The sequence below is a fragment of the Salmo salar genome, chromosome ssa02 (genome assembly GCF_905237065.1).
Source record: "Salmo salar chromosome ssa02, Ssal_v3.1, whole genome shotgun sequence".
NCBI classification, from domain to species: Eukaryota; Metazoa; Chordata; class Actinopteri; order Salmoniformes; family Salmonidae; genus Salmo; species Salmo salar.
The window spans coordinates 66,374,025-66,394,008 of NC_059443.1; the positions used below are offsets into that span (position 1 = coordinate 66,374,025).

Genomic DNA, 19,984 nt, shown 5'->3' on the forward strand with positions numbered 1-19,984 from the left:
TATGTAGCTGGACACACTTTAGTTTACACAGGGCTAAACTGGTGTCGATGATGTAATTGTGGTGAGGTATTTAGCTGAGATAGTGCACAGCTGTCATCGCCCAGAGTCCTATGGGCTAAACTGGTGTCGATGATGTCATGGTGGTGAAGTTGTACACTGGAAGGTTCTGGTGAATCATTGTGGTGATGTTGTAATCTCTATAGTGTACATCACGTCTGACTGTGCGTCACGCAGTGATGTCATCCTTACACAGTGATGTCACCCTTCCCGAGACCTGAAGACTCTAAGTGTTATATACTTAACAAAGACACATCCTGCTAAGTGTTAGGGCCGGGGTATTCCCCCTTGTCCAGCACCTAATGTGATTCTGCTAAGTTATACGGCTATACTCGTTTATATTCTCCCTTACCCGTCTCAGGATGGCAGGTAGCCTAGCGGTTAAGAATGTTGTGCAAGTAACTGAAAGGTCGCTGGTTTGAATCCCCCAAGCCGACTAGGTGTAAAATCTGTGAGCAAGGCACTTCATGGTAATTGCTCCTGTAAGTCGCTCTGGTTATTAATGGTGTCTGCTAAATGACCTCAATGTAAATCTTGAAAGCTTTTAAAACCTCTTCAGCGTCTCATCCCGTCAGCGGGATCAAAATCCAGCGAAAAATCATATCGCCAATTAGCATAAAAAAAATCATAATTTTTTTTTTTTTAATTAATATATATATATATTTTTTTTATAGATACACCTCTTCTGAATCGACCCACGTCGTCCGATTTCAAAAAGGTTTTACAGGAAAAGCAAATCATTAGATTATGTTAGATGAGTCCATCGTAAAAAGCAGCAACATAGCCATTTTCCGACCAACCACTTGCATCACAAATAATCAAAAAACAGCTAAATGCAGCACTAACCTTTTACAAACTTCATCAGATGACACACCTAGGACATCATGTTATACAATGCATGCATTCTTTTGTTCAATAAAGGTCATATTTATATATAAAAACAGCATTTTATATCGGCGTCTGACGTTGACTAAATAATTTCCCCTCAAATGCGTCCCGGTAAACAATGCTACAATTCCCTAAATTACTATCCGATAACGATTTTTTAAATTTATATTGTCAATCTAACATTTATAGATGAATATCTCTTGAGAACACCTGTCATACCAGATTTTAAATTAACTTTACTGGGTAATCACACTTTGCGATAAAAGGAGATGCGATACTCAGAAAATGAGCTAATATACAGAGCTCGGCGCCATCTTGGAACAATCGCATGTCACATCTCATCTTGTATAATATTGTCAATAATCGCCTACCTTGGTCCATCCTGACCCACGTCCTGATCCATCTCTTCCATTACATCAGCCTGGTCCGTCCTGATCCATCTCCTCCATTACATCAGCCTGGTCTGTCCTGACCGACGACCTGATCCATCTCCTCCATTACATCAGCCTGGTTCATCCTGATCCATCTCCTCCATTACATCAGCCTGGTTCATCCTGATCCATCTCCTCCATTACATCAGCCTGGTTCATCCTGATCCATCTCCTCCATTACATCAGCCTGGTCCGTCCTGACCGACGACCTGATCCATCTCCTCCATTACATCAGCCTGGTTCATCCTGATCCATCTCCTCCATTACATCAGCCTGGTCCGTCCTGATCCATCTCCTCCATTACATCAGCCTGGTCCGTCCTGATCCATCTCCTCCATTACATCAGCCTGGTCCGTCCTGACCCACGTCCTGATCCATCTCCTCCATTACATCAGCCTGGTCCGTCCTGATCCATCTCCTCCATTACATCAGCCTGGTCCGTCCTGACCCACGTCCTGATCCATCTCCTCCATTACATCAGCCTGGTCCGTCCTGGCCCACGTCCTGATCCATCTCCTCCATTACATCAGCCTGGTACGTCCTGACCCATGTCCTGATCCATCTCCTCCATCACATCAGCCTGGTCCGTCCTGACCCATGTCCTGATCCATCTCGTCCATTATAGCAGCCTGGTCCGTCCTGACCCACATCCTGATCCATCTCCTCCATTACATCAGCCTGGTCCGTCCTGACCCACGTCCTGATCCATCTCCTCCATTACATCAGCCTGGTCCGTCCTGACCCACGTCCTGATCCATCTCCTCCATTACATCAGCCTGGTCCGTCCTGACCCACGTCCTGATCCATCTCCTCCATTACATCAGCCTGGTCCGTCCTGACCCACGTCCTGATCCATCTCCTCCATTACATCAGCCTGGTCTGTCCTGACCCACGTCCTGATCCATCTCCTCCATTACATCAGCCTGGTCCGTCCTGACCCACGTCCTGATCCATCTCCTCCATTACATCAGCCTGGTCCGTCCTGATCCATCTCCTCTATTACAGCAGTGATCTGCCTGGTGTCTTCAACAGATACTGGAGGACAATGTGAACCCACTCACCCACACATCTAGCACACTGCCCTTTGTCTGGGGTGAAACACTCTGTCCCTCACTCACTACAATGGAGAAACAAGCAGATGGTAGAGAGAGAGAGGGAGATATGGGGGAGGGAGAAAGAGGGGGCTTCCTGCAGAGTTGCTGTGTGAACGCTCCCAGAATGACAATGCTGAAAGAGAGAGTGAGACAGATGTAATCTTCTCCCCATCTTTCACTTCCCTCACTCATCCCACCTCTTATTTCCAAGTCTTTCTCTATTCTACCTGCCTTCTTTCCTCCTTTTTCTGTCCTTCCCTCTCTGGGATGGTGCTGACTGCTCTCTCTCGCTCTCTCTCTCTCTCTCTCTCGCTCTCTCTGTTCCTCTCTCTCTCTCTCTCTCTCTCTCTCTCTCTCTCTGCTCGCTCTCTCTGTCCCTTTCTCTCTCTCTCTCTCTCTCTCTCTCTCTCTCTGTCCCTCTCTCTCTGTCCCTCTCTCTCTCTCTGTGTCCCCCTCTCTCTCTCTCTTTCTCTCTCTCTCTCAGTCCCTCTCTCTCTTTCTCTCCCCTCCCCCCTCTCTCTCTCTCTCTCTCTCTCTCTCTCTCTCTCTCTCTCTTTTCTCTCTCCCTCCCTCTCTGCCCCTACCTCTGTCAGGACGGTGAGAGAGAGTAAAGAGTAAAGAGAAAGGATGCAGAAAAGAGAGCGAAGGGGAGGAGGGTGGTGGTGTGTGAAGGCAGAGAGAAGGGGAGGAGGGTGGTGGTGTGTGAAGGCAGAGAGAAGGGGAGGAGGGGGTGGTGTGTGAAGGCAGAGAGAAGGGGAGGAGGGTGGTGGTGTGTGAAGGCAGAGAGAAGGGGAGGAGGGGGTGGTGTGTGAAGGCAGAGAGAAGGGGAGGAGGGGGTGGTGTGTGAAGGCAGAGAGAAGGGGAGGAGGGGGTGGTGTGTGAAGGCAGAGAGAAGGGGGGAGGGTGGTGGTGTGTGAAGGCAGAGAGAAGGGGGGAGGGGGTGGTGTGTGAAGGCAGAGAGAAGGGGAGGAGGGGGTGGTGTGTGAAGGCAGAGAGAAGGGGAGGAGGGTGGTGGTGTGTGAAGGCAGAGAGAAGGGGAGGAGGGGGTGGTGTGTGAAGGCAGAGAGAAGGGGAGGAGGGGGTGGTGTGTGAAGGCAGAGAGAAGGGGAGGAGGGTGGTGGTGTGTGAAGGCAGAGAGAAGGGGAGGAGGGGGTGGTGTGTGAAGGCAGAGAGAAGGGGAGGAGGGGGTGGTGTGTGAAGGCAGAGAGAAGGGGAGGAGGGGGGTGGTGTGTGAAGGCAGAGAGAAGGGGAGGAGGGGGGTGGTGTGTGAAGGCAGAGAGAAGGGGAAGAGGGGGTGGTGTGTGAAGGTAGAGAGAAGGGGAGGAGGGGGGTGGTGTGTGAAGGCAGAGAGAAGGGGAAGAGGGGGTGGTGTGTGAAGGCAGGGAGGAGGGGGGTGGTGTGTGAAGGCAGAGAGAAGGGTAGGAGGTGGGTGGTGGTGTGTGAAGGCAGAGAGAAGGGGGGGAGGGGGGTGGTGTGTGAAGGCAGAGAGAAGGGGAGGAGGGGGGTTGGTGTGTGAAGGCAGAGAGAAGGGGAGGAGGGGGTTGGTGTGTGAAGGCAGAGAGAAGGGGAGGAGGGTGGTGGTGTGTGAAGGGCAGAGAGAAGGGGAGGAGGGGGTGGTGTGTGAAGGCAGAGAGAAGGGCAGTAGGGTGGTGGTGTGTGAAGGCAGAGAGAAGGGGAGAAGGAGGTGGTGTGTGAAGGGCAGAGAGAAGGGGAGGAGGGGGGTGGTGTGTGAAGGCAGAGAGAAGGGGAGAAGGGGGTGGTGTGTGAAGGCAGAGAGAAGGGGAGGAGGGGGTGGTGTGTGAAGGCAGAGAGAAGGGGAGGAGGGGGTGGTGTGTGAAGGCAGAGAGAAGGGGAGGAGGGGGTGGTGTGTGAAGGCAGAGAGAAGGGGAGGAGGGGGTGGTGTGTGAAGGCAGAGAGAAGGGGAGGAGGGAGTGGTGTGTGAAGTCAGAGAGAAGGGGAGGAGGGGGTGGTGTGTGAAGGCAGAGAGAAGGGGAGGAGGGGGGTGGTGTGTGAAGGCAGAGAGAAGGGGAGGAGGGGGTGGTGTGTGAAGGCAGAGAGAAGGGGAGGAGGGGGGTGGTGTGTGAAGGCAGAGAGAAGGGGAGGAGGGGGTGGTGTGTGAAGGCAGAGAGAAGGGGAGGAGGGTGGTGGTGTGTGAAGGCAGAGAGAAGGGGAGGAGGGGGTGGTGTGTGAAGGCAGAGAGAAGGGGAGGAGGGGGTGGTGTGTGAAGGCAGAGAGAAGGGGAGGAGGGGGGTGCGTTGCGGGGGCTTCCTGCAGGGTTGCCGTGTGAACGCTCTCTGAATGACAATGCTGCTCTCTCAGTGCTGCTCGATGCTACCACCAGGGCCCACACACACACACACACACACACACACACACACACACACACACACACACACACACACACACACACACACACACACACACACACACACACACACCATATTGAAGGGTACACTGTTACTGTACTGCTGAATGCATCTTTCCATACATGTATAGGGGCTGCGCTGGTGCTGGTATACACATACACACATATACACACATACACACATATACACACATACTCATACACACATATACACATACACACAAACGGAATAGAATAGAAATATACACTGAGTGTGCAAAACATTAAGAACACTTGAGCGTGAAAAACCCAGCAGTGTTGCAGTTCTTGACACAAACCTGTGCTCCTGACACCTACTACCACACCCCGTTCAAAGGCACTTCAATCTTTTATCTTGTCCATTCACCCTCTCAATGGCACACATACACAATCCATGTCTCAAAGATGTACAATAACAGACTGATAAAGTCATGTACAATATCATTCCAAAGATACTTAACAACTCTCCAAAACAATCCCATAGCACATTAAACTGCATCAATAACAAGCGTTCAAAGTGAATTAACTTTATTGATAAAGAAGTTATTTATTTCAGAGAGAGGATTCTGATAGGGATGCATTCACAGAAATTAGGGGTGCACCCCAAATAGCAACCTATTTAGTGCCCTACTTTTGACCAGGGCCCATAGGGTTCTGTCAAAAGTAGTGCACTATGTAGGTAATAAGGTGCCATTTTGGACGCATTCCAGCGCAGGCAGGTCACTCGTTATACAAGTCAGTATTCGACCGTCCATCCGTGTCTTAGGATGTCGGGAGATGACATGAGTGCTGTTACCTTCAAGTAGGCATTGGTTTTGCTAGGGCATTGAGGCAGATGGACTTAAGCCTCTGGTTCCAAAGGTTGCATGTTGGAATACAGCGACAGAAAGTTGTTTTTATATATTTTAGTTTTCAGCCTATCCCAAACCTTAACCCTTACCTTAACCATTCAGACTTAATGCCTAACCATAAGAATTTGGAGTTAATGCCTAAACGTAACCTTGGAACGATACAGAGAAGTAACCAAACACTTCCACATGTTACGTTTGCAACAATTTCGAAATTTGATGTTTGAGAAACATGGATGAATTCTAATTCTGACGTGAGACTGTGAGAGCTAGTTGGCCCAGAGATGAAAGGAACACAGTGGATTTTTAATACATTGAATGTATTGCTGAGTTTAAGTTGAACGTTTATTTATTTAGCTTATATTCATATTGACTGTTTAGATCTATATATGATGTGTCACAATGTTTTTACATGTTGAGATGTGTATTATTCTGCATGTTCATGTTATGATCATGTTTGTTTTTCATACCGGTGCTTAACTATTCTGTGTCCCCATCCTAACACGAGACTGACTGACAGACTGACACAGATAGAGAGAGAGAAAGAGGGACATTATTATCCTCTGTTTCACACGCTAAATAACTTAGAAAGAGGTTCCCATCTCATCTACCATCCTTAGAGTCCGTTTTGGTTGGTCGTTTTCTGTGATCGCTCAAGCATAACGATACCCGCCTCTCCTCTCCTCTCCTTTCCTCTCCCCTCCTCTCCTCTCCTCTCCTCTCCCCTCCTCTCCTTTCCTCTCCTCTACTTCCCCCTCCTCCCCTCTCCCCCTCCCCTCTTCTCCTCCCCGCCCCTTCCCGACACTCACACTCTCTGGCGCTTACAGGACGGCCTCTCTCTCGGTTCCATCAGCGGGAACCGGGCTGTTTATTGTGTCAGTAACACGCGTGGTGCCCGTTAGCCACTGACAACCGAGAATGTGAACCGATGGCCGTGATGACGAATATGTAGTGCTTCACCTGGCGTTTTAGAGAGCTGAGTTGGACCCTGTCTGCCGGTGTATTTAAAGGATAAATTGGTATGGATCCAAAGCCTCACGTGATCCAAGTATTGAGAGATACAGTCAGAATCACGTCATGATCAGTGGTCTTTGGATGAGTCTAGGTAGGCTACACTCTATTTAGGCTAAGTGCAGTGCGGCTCACTAGTCTCAATTAAAAATGGATGCAGTTCTAAGTTATTCTTTCAGAACCATGGAGAGCTCACGTGGTGCTGATGCAACATTTCACTTTTCTCTGTATCTTAGGCCATATACCGTTTTCTCAAAAGTTGGCATACTGTCTCATTCACAGCATTCAGGAATCTGTGTCGCTGTTTTCAGAACCATGGACAGCTCCGGTGGCACTGAAATCGCTGTGGGCTTTTCCCAATCCTCAAGAGACTATGCTTTCAACAGTTAGCAAATTATCATGATTCACCTTATTCAGGAGTCGGCTAGGCTATTATTTCAGCACCATAGACAGCTCCCGCGTGATGAAGTAATATTTGTGAACTTTCCACAGCCTAACTGTGGTGTGGCAGGTAGCCTAGTGGTTAGAGCGTGGGACTAGTACCCAGAAGGTTGCAAGATTGAATCCCCGAGCTGACAAGGTTAAAATCTGTCGTTCTGCCCCTGAACAAGGCAGTTGAGAACAAATTCCTGAACAAGGCACCCACTGTTCCTAGGCTGTCATTGAAAATAAGAATTTGTTCTCAACTTACTTGCCTAGTTAAATAAAGGTAAAAAAAATCATAACTCAGTTTATGTTGACGCTCTCTCAAAACTTGGCAAATTGTCAACCTAGAAGTAAAACAACCTCTCCTCAATTCTCTGTCCTCGTTCTGGAGCCAGAGACTAACTGACAATTCTGTCCAATAAAACAGTTTTGAAAAGAATCCCATTCGTTGAAACTCTCGGGTTCAGTCAGTTCCTCTGTATTTCTCGTCTCTCTTGGATTTTGGAAAGGCGACAGCATGGTTTATTTAGCACGAGCAAACAGCTTGCGAACGGCAGCTCTGGGCATACACCTCCAAAAGCTTCTCAGATGCACGTGCCAGGCCGACAGACGGTCCTGATGAGTGGAGGGTTCGCTAACATAAAAATAAAATACATCTACTGAGAACGCCTCTGCCCCACATAAATTGTCCTAAAAAATGAAAGGTAGCCCTTTACTTACCTAACGGCGCAATCGTGGATAACTAAGTCTATGCTTGTAGACTCTACAGAAATCTTAAACTGACACATACAGTATACTAGGCTACAGTAACTGGTTTGCTTCTCCACCAAAATAAAGCTACACTTGTTCACCAGTCACAGGATGGTAGTAGAGCTAGGCTGCAGTACTCCCTCAACATTAGCCATAACTCACAGTAGGCCTACTATTGTTCACCAGTCACAGGATGGTAGTAGAGCTAGGCTGCAGTACTCCCTCAACATTAGCCATAACTCACAGTAGGCCTACTATTGTTCACCAGTCACAGGATGGTAGTAGAGCTAGGCTGCAGTACTCCCTCAACATTAGCCATAACTCACAGTAGGCGTACTATTGTTCACCAGTCACAGGATGGTAGTAGAGCTAGGCTGCAGTACTCCCTCAACATTAGCCATAACTCACAGTAGGCGTACTATTGTTCACCAGTCACAGGATGGTAGTAGAGCTAGGCTGCAGTACTCCCGCAACATTAGCCATAACTCACAGTAGGCCTACTATTGTTCACCAGTCAACGTCGCAGCAGGATGTTGTGAAGTGTATTGCTGTATTTGTTAAATGCACTTTATAGAAATTGTGATTTTATTTTATTTTGTAGAATAGAGCTAGCTACTCCCTCTTCTGGCTACACAGGTGTGCAACATTAGCCATAACGCACAGTAGACCTATTAGGATACTAAGCTACACCTACAGGCTATACATAACATTTGCTTTGGGTTGATGTAGCCTAATACACCCTATATAAACCTCAATATATATATATATCCCAATATCCTGTATGTAGCCGAATACACCCAATATATACCCCAATATCCTGTATGTAGCTGAATACACCCAATATATACCCCAATACCCTGTATGTAGCCTAATACACCCAATATAAACCTCAATATATATATACCCCAATATCCTGTATGTAGCCTAATATATACCCCAATACCCTGTATGTAGCCTAATACACCCTATATAAACCTCAATATATACCCCAATATCCTGTATGTAGCCTAATATGTACCCCAATACCCTGTATGTAGCCTAATACACCCTATATAAACCTCAATATATACCCCAATACCCTGTATGTAGCCTAATATATACCCCAATACCCTGTATGTAGCCTAATACACCCAATATAAACCTCAATATATATACCCCAATACCCTGTATGTAGCCTAATATATACCCCAATACCCTGTATGTAGCCTAATATATACCCCAATATCCTGTATGTAGCCGAATACACCCAATATAAACCTCAATATATATACCCCAATACCCTGTATGTAGCCTAATATATACCCCAATACCCTGTATGTAGCCGAATACACCCAATATAAACCTCAATATATATACCCCAATACCCTGTATGTAGCCTAATATATACCCCAATACCCTGTATGTAGCCTAATACACCCTATATAAACCTCAATATATACCCCAATATCCTGTATGTAGCCTAATATGTACCCCAATACCCTGTATGTAGCCTAATACACCCAATATAAACCTCAATATATATATATACCCCAATACCCTGTATGTAGCCTAATATATACCCCAATACCCTGTATGTAGCCTAATACACCCAATATAAACCTCAATATATACCCCAATACCCTGTATGTAGCCTAATACACCCAATATAAACCTCAATATATACTCCAATACCCTGTATGTAGCCTAATATATACCCCAGTATCCTGTATGTAGACTAATATATACCCCAATATAAACCTCAATATATATACCCCAATACCCTGTATGTAGCCTAATACACCCAATATAAACCTCAATATATACCCCAATACCCTGTATGTAGCTTAATATATACCCCAATACCCTGTATGTAGCCTAATATATACCCCAATACCCTGTTTGTAGCCTAATACACCCAATATAAACCTCAATATATACTCCAATACCCTGTATGTAGCCTAATATATACCCCAATATCCTGTATGTAGACTAATATATGCCCAATACTCGTATGTAGCCTAATACACCTAATATATACCCCAATACCCGTATGTAGCCTAATACACCCAATATAAACCTCAATATATACTCCAATACCCTCTATGTAGCCTAATATATACCCCAATATCCTGTATGTAGACTAATATATGCCCAATACCCATATGTAGCCTAATACACCTAATAAATACACCAATACCCTGTATGTAGCCTAATATATATCCCAATATAAACCTCAATATATATACCCCAATACCCTGTATGTAGCCTAATACATCCAATATAAACCTCAATATATACCCCAATACCCTGTATGTAGCCTAATATATACCCCAATACCCTGTATGTAGCCTAATACACCCTATATAAACCTCAATATATACCCCAATATCCTGTATGTAGCCTAATATATACCCCAATACCCTGTATGTAGCCTAATATATACCCCAATACCCTGTATGTAGCCTAATATATACCCCAATACCCTGTATGTAGCCTAATACACCCTACATAAACCTCAATATATATATACCCCAATACCCTGTATGTAGCCTAATATATACCCCAATACCCTGCATGTAGCCTAATGCACCCAATATAAACCTCAATATATACCCAATACCCTGTATGTAGCCTAATATATACCCCGATACCATGTATGTAGCCTAATGCACCCAATATAAACCTCAATATATACCCCAATACCCTGTATGTAGCCTAATATATACCCCAATATCCTGTATGTAGCCTAAGATATACCCCAATATCCTGTATGTAGCCTAATACACCCAATATAAACCTCAATATATACCCCAATACCCTGTATGTAGCCTAATATATACCCCAATACCCTCTATGTAGCCTAATATATATCCCAATATAAACCTCAATATATATACCCCAATACCCTGTATGTAGCCTAATATATACCCCAATACCCTGTATGTAGCCTAATACACCCTACATAAACCTCAATATATATATACCCCAATACCCTGTATGTAGCCTAATATATACCCCAATATCCTGTATGTAGCCTAATATATACCCCAATACCCTGTATGTAGCCTAATACACCCAAAATAAACCTCAATATATACCCCAATACCCTGTATGTAGCCTAATATATACCCCAATACCCTGCATGTAGCCTAATACACCCAATATAAACCTCAATATATACCCAATACCCTGTATGTAGCCTAATATATACCCCGATACCCTGTATGTAGCCTAATGCACCCAATATAAACCTCATTATATACCCCAATATCCTGTATGTAGCCTAAGATATACCCCAATATCCTGTATGTTGCCTAATACACCCAATATAAACCTCAATATATACCCAATACCCTGTATGTAGCCTAATATATACCCCAATACCCTGTATGTAGACTAATATATACCCCAATATAAACCTCAATATATACCCCAATACCCTGTATGTAGCCTAATATATACCCCAATATCCTGTATGTAGCCGAATACACCCAATATAAACCTCAATATATATACCCCAATATCCTGTATGTAGCCTAATACACCCTATATAAACCTCAATATATACCCCAATATCCTGTATGTAGCCTAATATATACCCCAATACCCTGTATGTAGCCTAATACACCCAATATAAACCTCAATATATACCCCAATACCCTGTATGTAGCCTAATATATACCCCAATACCCTCTATGTAGCCTAATACACCCAATATAAACCTCAATATATACCCCAATACCCTGTATGTAGCCTAATATATACCCCAATATCCTGTATGTAGCCTAATATATACCCCAATACCCTGTATGTAGCCTAATACACCCAATATAAACCTCAATATATACCCCAATACCCTGTATGTAGCCTAATATATACCCGTATATCCTGTATGTAGCCTAATACACCCAATATAAACCTCAATATATATATACCCCAATACCCTGTATGTAGCCTAATATATACCCCAATACCCTGTTTGTAGCCTAATACACCCAATATAAACCTCAATATATACCCCAATACCCTGTATGTAGCCTAATATATACCCCAATACCCCGTATGTAGCCTAATACACCCATTATATACCCCAATATATACCCCGTATGTAGCCTAAAATATGCCCCGTATGTAGCCTAATACACCCAATATATACCACAATATATACCACGATATCCTGTATGTAGCAGAATACACCCAATATATACCACAATATATACCCCAACATCCTGTATGTAGCCAAATACACCCAAAATATACCACAATATATACCCCAATATCCTGTATGTAGTCGAATACACCCCAAAAATACCACAATATATACCCCAATATCCCATATGTAGCCTAATACACCTAATATATACCCAATACCCCGTATGTAGCCTAATACACCTAATATATACCTCAATATATACCCCAATACCCCATCTGTAGCCTAATATATACTCCAATACCCTGTATGTAGCCTAATATATACCCCAATACCCTGTGTGTAGCCGAACACACCTAATATATACCCCAATATCCTGTATGAAGCCTAATACACCTAATATTTACCCCAATATATTCCTCAATACCCCGTATGTAGCCTAATACACCTAATATATACCCTAATACCCTGTGGTTTAGCCAAGTTTCTCTCTCTCTCTCTCTCTCTCCATCGCATTACAGTATGTGTAAATAGCGAAAAGGGCAAATTGGACTGGGTACGGTTTGTGGTGCTGGTGCTTTTGACACTTGGCGTCGTGTAGAGCCAGAGCCAGAGGGAAGAGCCATGAGCAGCTTGCTTCTCCATCTTGCTGCTTGGATAGTTACCGGAGAGCTACCGGATAACGGATAAGTGAATCGGGGCGGGTGGCTCGAGGCACATCATGTGCTGCTGCAAAGCTTGGCCAGAGATTTGAGGACGGCGCTCCCGTAGCATTAAATTGATCAGATGCCCTACTCTAGCTCAACCTGCCAGCTGATCGCATAGAAGGAAAGCAAGCTCTTTCTCTCACTGACTCACTCCCTCTCTCTCCCTCCCTCTCTCTATCTCTCTCACTGACTCACTCTCTCACACGCACTCGCTCGAGCTCCCCGGATTGTTCGGTCTCCAAGGCATGCAGATCTCCAAGACGATATAGCCTCCGGACCGAACGTTACCGCGAGTGACAGAACGTTTCCCCCGAGGGCGAGGTGAAAAGAAAAAGAAAAGCATACCGTACCGGTGGGCGGGTGGCGGGAGCTTTGGTTTTTGGTTTGGGGGAGCGTGGAGCTTGGGGGGGGTGATGGAGGGAAAGCGGTACCTTGGCTGCGCCCGCGCCTTGCCTGGTGGCGGAGAAGACACGAGCTGCTACTAGAGTGAGAACCCAACTGATCGCGCTTCAGCTGCTCTAGCTGTCGGTCGACGTCGACTGCACAGAATTGATGATGCCACTTCTTCACACGGCCGTTTTCACCTCATCCATTTTAGGATTCTATTCACCCATTCGGATTCTTCTCCGAACCTTGGAATATAGATGATTACCGTGGCATAGATTATTCTCTTTTCTCCTCCCTCCCTTCCCCCTCTTTTTATGTAAAGGAGAGAAAGGGAAGATCAAGACTCGGGACAGCCTGTTTTCATAGACTATAGACTGTATTTCCAACATCTCCAAACGCATGCTCTCTCGCTCACGCCCCAACCTGAGCACCACGGCTTCTTGCTTTGAGAGAGAGAAAAAAATAATCACTAAATATCAACAAATGTGACTTAGGGTTAGGTTTTAGGAAAGCCCTATCGTCGTCATTTGAGGATAAGCCAACATAGAGGAGGCGTAAGGCTGGATTTGGCTATTGCTCGTCTCTACTATAGGCTATCAAACATTGTGGATGGTACTGAAAATTATTAATTATTAATGATTTTCGCCCGTTTTCTATTCTCGGCTATTTTTATCTCCAACGAGGACAACTGCAGATCCTCTCAAGCTGAACTACTGGAGGAAAAGACGCAGTATATATATAATGTAGGCTAGTTATTTAGAAATGATTGTTAGATTTAATTCATCACCTTACTGTCATCCATAGCTTGTTATCGCATAGGATTAGGGCTAAATTAATCGATTTGTATACCTAGTGAAATGTACCACCGTATTTGCATGAGGATTCTGTCCACCTCCAATGAAAAAAATCAAGGATGCCATCCTCCTTTTTCAATGAGATAAAAAAAAAAGACATTGACATTTTTGCAATTCATTTTGGGAATACCTTCTTCCATCATCAATAGGCTAAAATAGCGATTTTTAACCACGAACTGCTCTCGCCTGGTACAACAAACCTCGCCACCACCTCTCTCTCTCCCACATCACCCACCCGTTCTCCATTTCCACTCTGAGCACACACAGCGAGAAGTGAAGCCACCGTTTGCTCTCTCCTCAGCTCTCCTCTGCGCTCTAGCTCTCTCTCCTCTCCTCAGCTCTTTTTCCCCCTGCTCTCTCCAATGGAGGTGTCTTGGCCGTGAAGACCTGCTAGAGTGAGAGAGTATCGTAGACCTATAGACTAACAGACAGACCGACAGACAGAGCGACAGAAAGACCCACTGCCAGCTATAGGTTCTGCATGTGTGTTTCCTCCGGAGATCGATGGGGTGTAATGTGGAACGATCACTGTGACTATCCTCTCTGGTTCCTTCTTAACGATCGCCGTCTGGTCTCCCCACTCCCTACAGAATGGCACGCTTCGGTGACGAGGTGCCGAACCGAGGAGGTGGAGGAGGCGGGGGTGGAAGTGGAGGCGGTGGCAATGCCGGTCCTCTGGGGGCCCCTGGCCGCGGCGGGAGCCGGCAAGGCGGACCCCCGGGGGGCCAGCGTGTGTACAAGCAGTCGATGGCCCAGCGGGCCCGGACTATGGCTCTGTACAACCCAATCCCGGTCCGACAAAGCTGCTTTACACTCAACCGCTCTCTCTTCATCTTCAGTGAGGACAACTTTGTGAGAAAAGCTGCCAAAAAGATTACTGAATGGCCATATCCTTTTATAACCTAATGGTGAATTATCATATCAGTTCGAATGGATTTAAGGTACTGTACAAGTGTGTGTTGTGTGGGGTTGTGTGTTAGGCCTATGTGTTGTGTTGTGTGGGGCTGTGTGTTAGGCCTATGTGTTGTGTTGTGTGGGGTTGTGTGTTAGGCCTATGTGTTGTGTTGTGTGGGGTTGTGTGTTAGGCCTATGTGTTATGTGGGGTTGTGTGTTAGGCCTATGTGTTGTGTTGTGTTGTGTGGGGTTGTGTGTTAGGCCTATGTGTTGTGTTGGGGTTGTGTGTTAGGCCTATGTGTTGTGGTGTTAAGCCTATGTGTTGTGGTGTTAGGCCTATGTGTTGTGGTGTTAGGCCTATGTGTTGTGGTGTTAGGCCTATGTGTTGTGGTGTTAGGCCTATGTGTTGTGTTGTGGTGTTAGGCTTATGTGTTGTGGTGTTAGGCCTATGTGTTGTGGTGTGGTGTTAGGCCTATGTGTTGTGGTGTTAGGCTTATGTGTTGTGGTGTTAGGCCTATGTGTTGTGGTGTTAGGCCTATGTGTTGTGGTGTTAGGCCTATGTGTTGTGTTGTTAGGCCTATGTGTGGTGGTGTTAGGCCTATGCGTTGTGGTGTTAGGCCTATGTGTTGTGGTGTTAGGCCTATGTGTGGTGGTGTTAGGCCTATGTGTTGTGGTGTTAGGCCTATGTGTTGTGGTGTTAGGCCTATGTGTGGTGGTGTTAGGCCTATGTGTGGTGGTGTTAGGCCTATGTGTGGTGGTGTTAGGCCTATGTGTGGTGGTGTTAGGCCTATGTGTGGTGGTGTTAGGCCTATGTGTTGTGGTGTTAGGCCTATGTGTTGTGTTGTGGTGTTAGGCCTATGTGTGGTGGTGTTAGGCCTATGTGTGGTGGTGTTAGGCCTATGTGTTGTGGTGTGGTGTTAGGCCTATGTGTTGTGGTGTTAGGCCTATGTGTTGTGGTGTTAAGCCTATGTGGTGTGGTGTTAGGCCTATGTGTGGTGGTGTTAGGCCTATGTGTGGTGGTGTTAGGCCTATGTGTGGTGGTGTTAGGCCTATGTGTTGTGGTGTTAGGCCTATGTGTTGTGTTGTGGTGTTAGGCCTATGTGTTGTGTTGTGGTGTTAGGCCTATGTGTTGTGTTGTGGTGTTAGGCCTATGTGTGGTGGTGTTAGGCCTATGTGTGGTGGTGTTAGGCCTATGTGTTGTGGTGTTAGGCCTATGTGTGGTGTGGTGTGTTGGTTGGTTGGTTGGGCCATAGGGCTAGAGTTAATACAACAGTTTAATGCCATATACAGCAGTCCAATTGGACCTAAGATACTGTACTGTTGGGTTGTGTGGTGTGTAGTACATCCAGGTCTATGATATGTTATGTATTGTGGTGTGTGGTACATCCAGGTCTATGATATGTTATGTGGTGTGAGGTACATCCAGGTATATGATATGTTATGTGGTGTGAGGTACATCCAGGTCTATGATATGTTATGTATTGTGGTACATCCAGGTCTATGATATGTTATGTGTTGTGGTGTGTGGTACATCCAGGTCTATGATATGTTATGTGGTGTGTGGTACATCCAGGTCTATGATATGTTATGTGGTGTGTGGTACATCCAAGTCTATGATATGTGGTGTGGTGTGTGGTACATCCAGGTCTATGATATGTTATGTGGTGTGTGGTACATCCAGGTCTATGATATGTTATGTTATGTGGTGTGTGGTACATCCAGGTCTATGATATGTTATGTGGTGTGTGGTACATCCAGGTCTATGATATGTTATGTGGTGTGGTGTGTGGTACATCCAGGTCTATGATATGTTATGTGGTGTGAGGTACATCCAGGTCTATGATATGTTATGTATTGTGGTGTGTGGTACATCCAGGTCTATGATATGTTATGTGGTGTGTGGTACATCCAGGTCTATGATATGTTATGTGGTGTGAGGTACATCCAGGTCTATGATATGTTATGTGGTGTGTGGTACATCCAAGTCTATGATATGTTATGTGGTGTGTGGTACATCCAGGTCTATGATATGTTATGTGGTGTGTGGTACATCCAGGTCTATGATATGTTATGTTATGTGGTGTGTGGTACATCCAGGTCTATGATATGTTATGCGTTGTGGTGTGTTGTACATCCAGGTCTATGATATGTTATGTGGTGTGTGGTACATCCAGGTCTATGATATATTATGTATTGTGGTGTGTGGTACATCCAGGTCTATGATATGTTATGTGGTGTGTGGTACATCCAGGTCTATGATATGTTATGTGTTGTGGTGTGTGGTACATCCAGGTCTATGATATGTTATGTGGTGTGTGGTACATCCAGGTCTATGATATGTTATGTGGTGTGTGGTACATCCAGGTCTATGATATGTTATGTGGTGTGAGGTACATCCAGGTCTATGATATGTTATGTGGTGTGGTGTGTGGTACATCCAGGTCTATGATATGTTATGTGGTGTGAGGTACATCCAGGTCTATGATATGTTATGTGGTGTGTGGTACATCCAGGTCTATGATATGTTATGTGTTGTGGTGTGTGGTACATCCAGGTCTATGATATGTTATGTGGTGGGTGGTACATCCAGGTCTATGATATGTTATGTGGTGTGAGGTACATCCAGGTCTATGATATGTTATGTGGTGTGGTGTGTGGTACATCCAGGTCTATGATATGTTATGTGGTGTGAGGTACATCCAGGTCTATGATATGTTATGTGTTGTGGTGTGTGGTACATCCAGGTCTATGATATGTTATGTGTTGTGGTGTGTGGTACATCCAGGTCTATGATATGTTATGTGGTGTGGTGTGTGGTACATCCAGGTCTATGATATGTTATGTGGTGTGTGGTACATCCCGGTCTATGATATGTTATGTGGTGTGGTGTGTGGTACATCCAGGTCTATGATATGTTATGTGGTGTGGTGTGTGGTACATCCAGGTCTATGATATGTTATGTGGTGTGTGGTACATCCCGGTCTATGATATGTTATGTGGTGTGTGGTACATCCAGGTCTATGATATGTGGTGGGCTTCCCTGTGGCTCTGTGGCTCAGTTGGTAGAGCATGGTGTTTGCAATGCCAGCATGGTGTGTGCAACGCCAGGGTTGTGGGTTCGATTCCCACTGGGGTCCAGTACAACAAAAAAAAAAGAAAAAGAAAAAAGAAATAAAAAATGCATGAAATTAAATGTATGTATTCACTACTGTAAGTCCCTCTGGATAAGAGCGTCTGCTAAATGACTAAAATGTAAAAAAATGTAAAAAATATGTTATGTATTGTGGTGTGTGGTACATCCAGGTCTATGATGTGTTATGTGAGGTACATCCAGGTCTATGATATGTTATGTTGGTTGGTTGGACCATGCAGAGTTGTGATATGAACTGATGAATGATAATATACGCCTATGAAAGGAATAAGACGTCACCTGCAAATGGGTTTGGGTGGATGAAACTGGGATTGGGTGGTTGGATCTGGGTTTGGGTGGTTGGGTGGTTGGAACTGGGTTTGGGTGGTTGGAACTGGGTTTGGGTGGTTGGGTGGTTGGATCTGGGTTTGGGTGGTTGGAATTGGGTTTAGGTGGTTGGGTGGTTGGATCTGGGTTTGGGTGGTTGGAATTGGGTTTAGGTGGTTGGGTGGTTGGAACTGGGTTTGGGTGGTTGGGTGGTTGGAACTGGGTTTGGGTGGTTGGAACTAGGTTTTGGGTGGTTGGGTGGTTGGAACTGGGTTTAGGTGGTTGGGTGGTTGGAACTGGGTTTGGGTGGTTGGATCTGGGTTTGGGTGGTTGGGGTGGTTGGAACTGGGTTTGGGTGGTTGGGGCGGTTGGAACTGGGTTTGGGTGGTTGGGGCGGTTGGAACTGGGTTTGGGTGGTTGGGGTGGTTGGAACTGGGTTTGGGTGGTTGGGGGTCTACAACTGACACTATTTTAGCTTGGTGTTAATTACTGTATTATTACCAGATCAGTAGATCTAGTTATGTTGAAGGAGTTGATATATAGCTTAGTTACACAGGAATCATCCAGGAGGGTGGTGTACTGTAGGCCTACAGGGAGGATGAGGATGAACATAGTGTGAAGGAGGACTATGAGGAGGAGGAGGGGGGTGCTGATGATGATGGTGATGGAGATTCTGATTATATCTAATTGATAATGTGGGTGTGTGACACATCGTTGTAAGCGCCATTCACAGTGGCCCATGGCGTCATGAAGGCCTCACCACACACACACACACACACACACACACACACACACACACACACACACACAACTAGAATATGTTTAATGTGTGTGTAACACATTTGTTACTTGTTCAGTGGTTCAAGAGGCCTTAGGCTGTGTGTGTGTGTGTGTGTGTGTGTGTGTGTGTGTGTGTGTGTGTGTGTGTGTGTGTGTGTGTGTGTGTGTGTGTGTGTGTGTGTGGTGAGGTAGGGGGCTAAAGCACCCTACCTCACCACACACACACACCCGCTTGTGTGTGTGGTGAGGTAGGGGTGCAGAGCAGGATGCTGATATCAGCAAACGGGGGCTAAAGCACCATCCAATGAATGATAGAGAGAGAGAGGTAGAACAAAACTTGTTAGGAATGAAATAAAGAAGCGAACGACAGACTCTCTCTGTCTCTCTTTCTCTACATAATTAGCTCTCTCTGCCCCTTATCCTCTGGTTTTGACTAGATGGTATACAGCTACAGTCAGAATTCACTTTTCATAGCAGGTCAGGAAAACTTACACATTTACATTTTTTTACATTTTAGTCATTTAGCAGATCCAGAGCGACTTACAGTAGTGAAGGCATACATTTCATACGTTTTCATACATTTGATTTTTTTCCGTACTGGTCCCCCATACTGGTCCCCAGAAGGTTAGGACATTTATTTAGCAGGTCAGGAAAACTTACACAGAAGGTTAGGACATTTATTTAGCAGGTCAGGAGAACTTACACAGAAGGTTAGGACATTTATTTAACAGGTCAGGACAACTTACACAGAAGGTTAGGACATTTATTTAACAGGTCAGGACAACTTACACAGAAGGTTAGGACATTTATTTAGCAGGTCAGGAGAACTTACACAGAAGGTTAGGACATTTATTTAGCAGGTCAGGACAACTTACACAGAAGGTTAGG

The 19,984-nt window shown here is 45.3% G+C and overlaps 1 protein-coding gene across 10 annotated transcripts in view; it reads left to right on the top strand.

Moving 5' to 3' along the window:
* Positions 1-19,984, top strand: part of LOC106594976 (voltage-dependent P/Q-type calcium channel subunit alpha-1A) — a 269,165-nt gene that overhangs the window by 75,418 nt on the left and 173,763 nt on the right. For 6 of the 10 annotated variants that reach the window (XM_045708234.1, XM_045708245.1, XM_045708218.1 and 3 more), the window contains exon 1: positions 12,620-14,852. In XM_045708234.1, the coding sequence (XP_045564190.1) occupies positions 14,557-14,852 (296 nt within the window). In that variant the 5' untranslated portion in view covers positions 12,620-14,556. Of the gene's footprint in view, positions 1-12,619; positions 14,853-19,984 lie in introns of those variants that run through there. The other 4 variants (XM_045708227.1, XM_045708230.1, XM_045708256.1 and 1 more) reach the window with 2 other exon arrangements.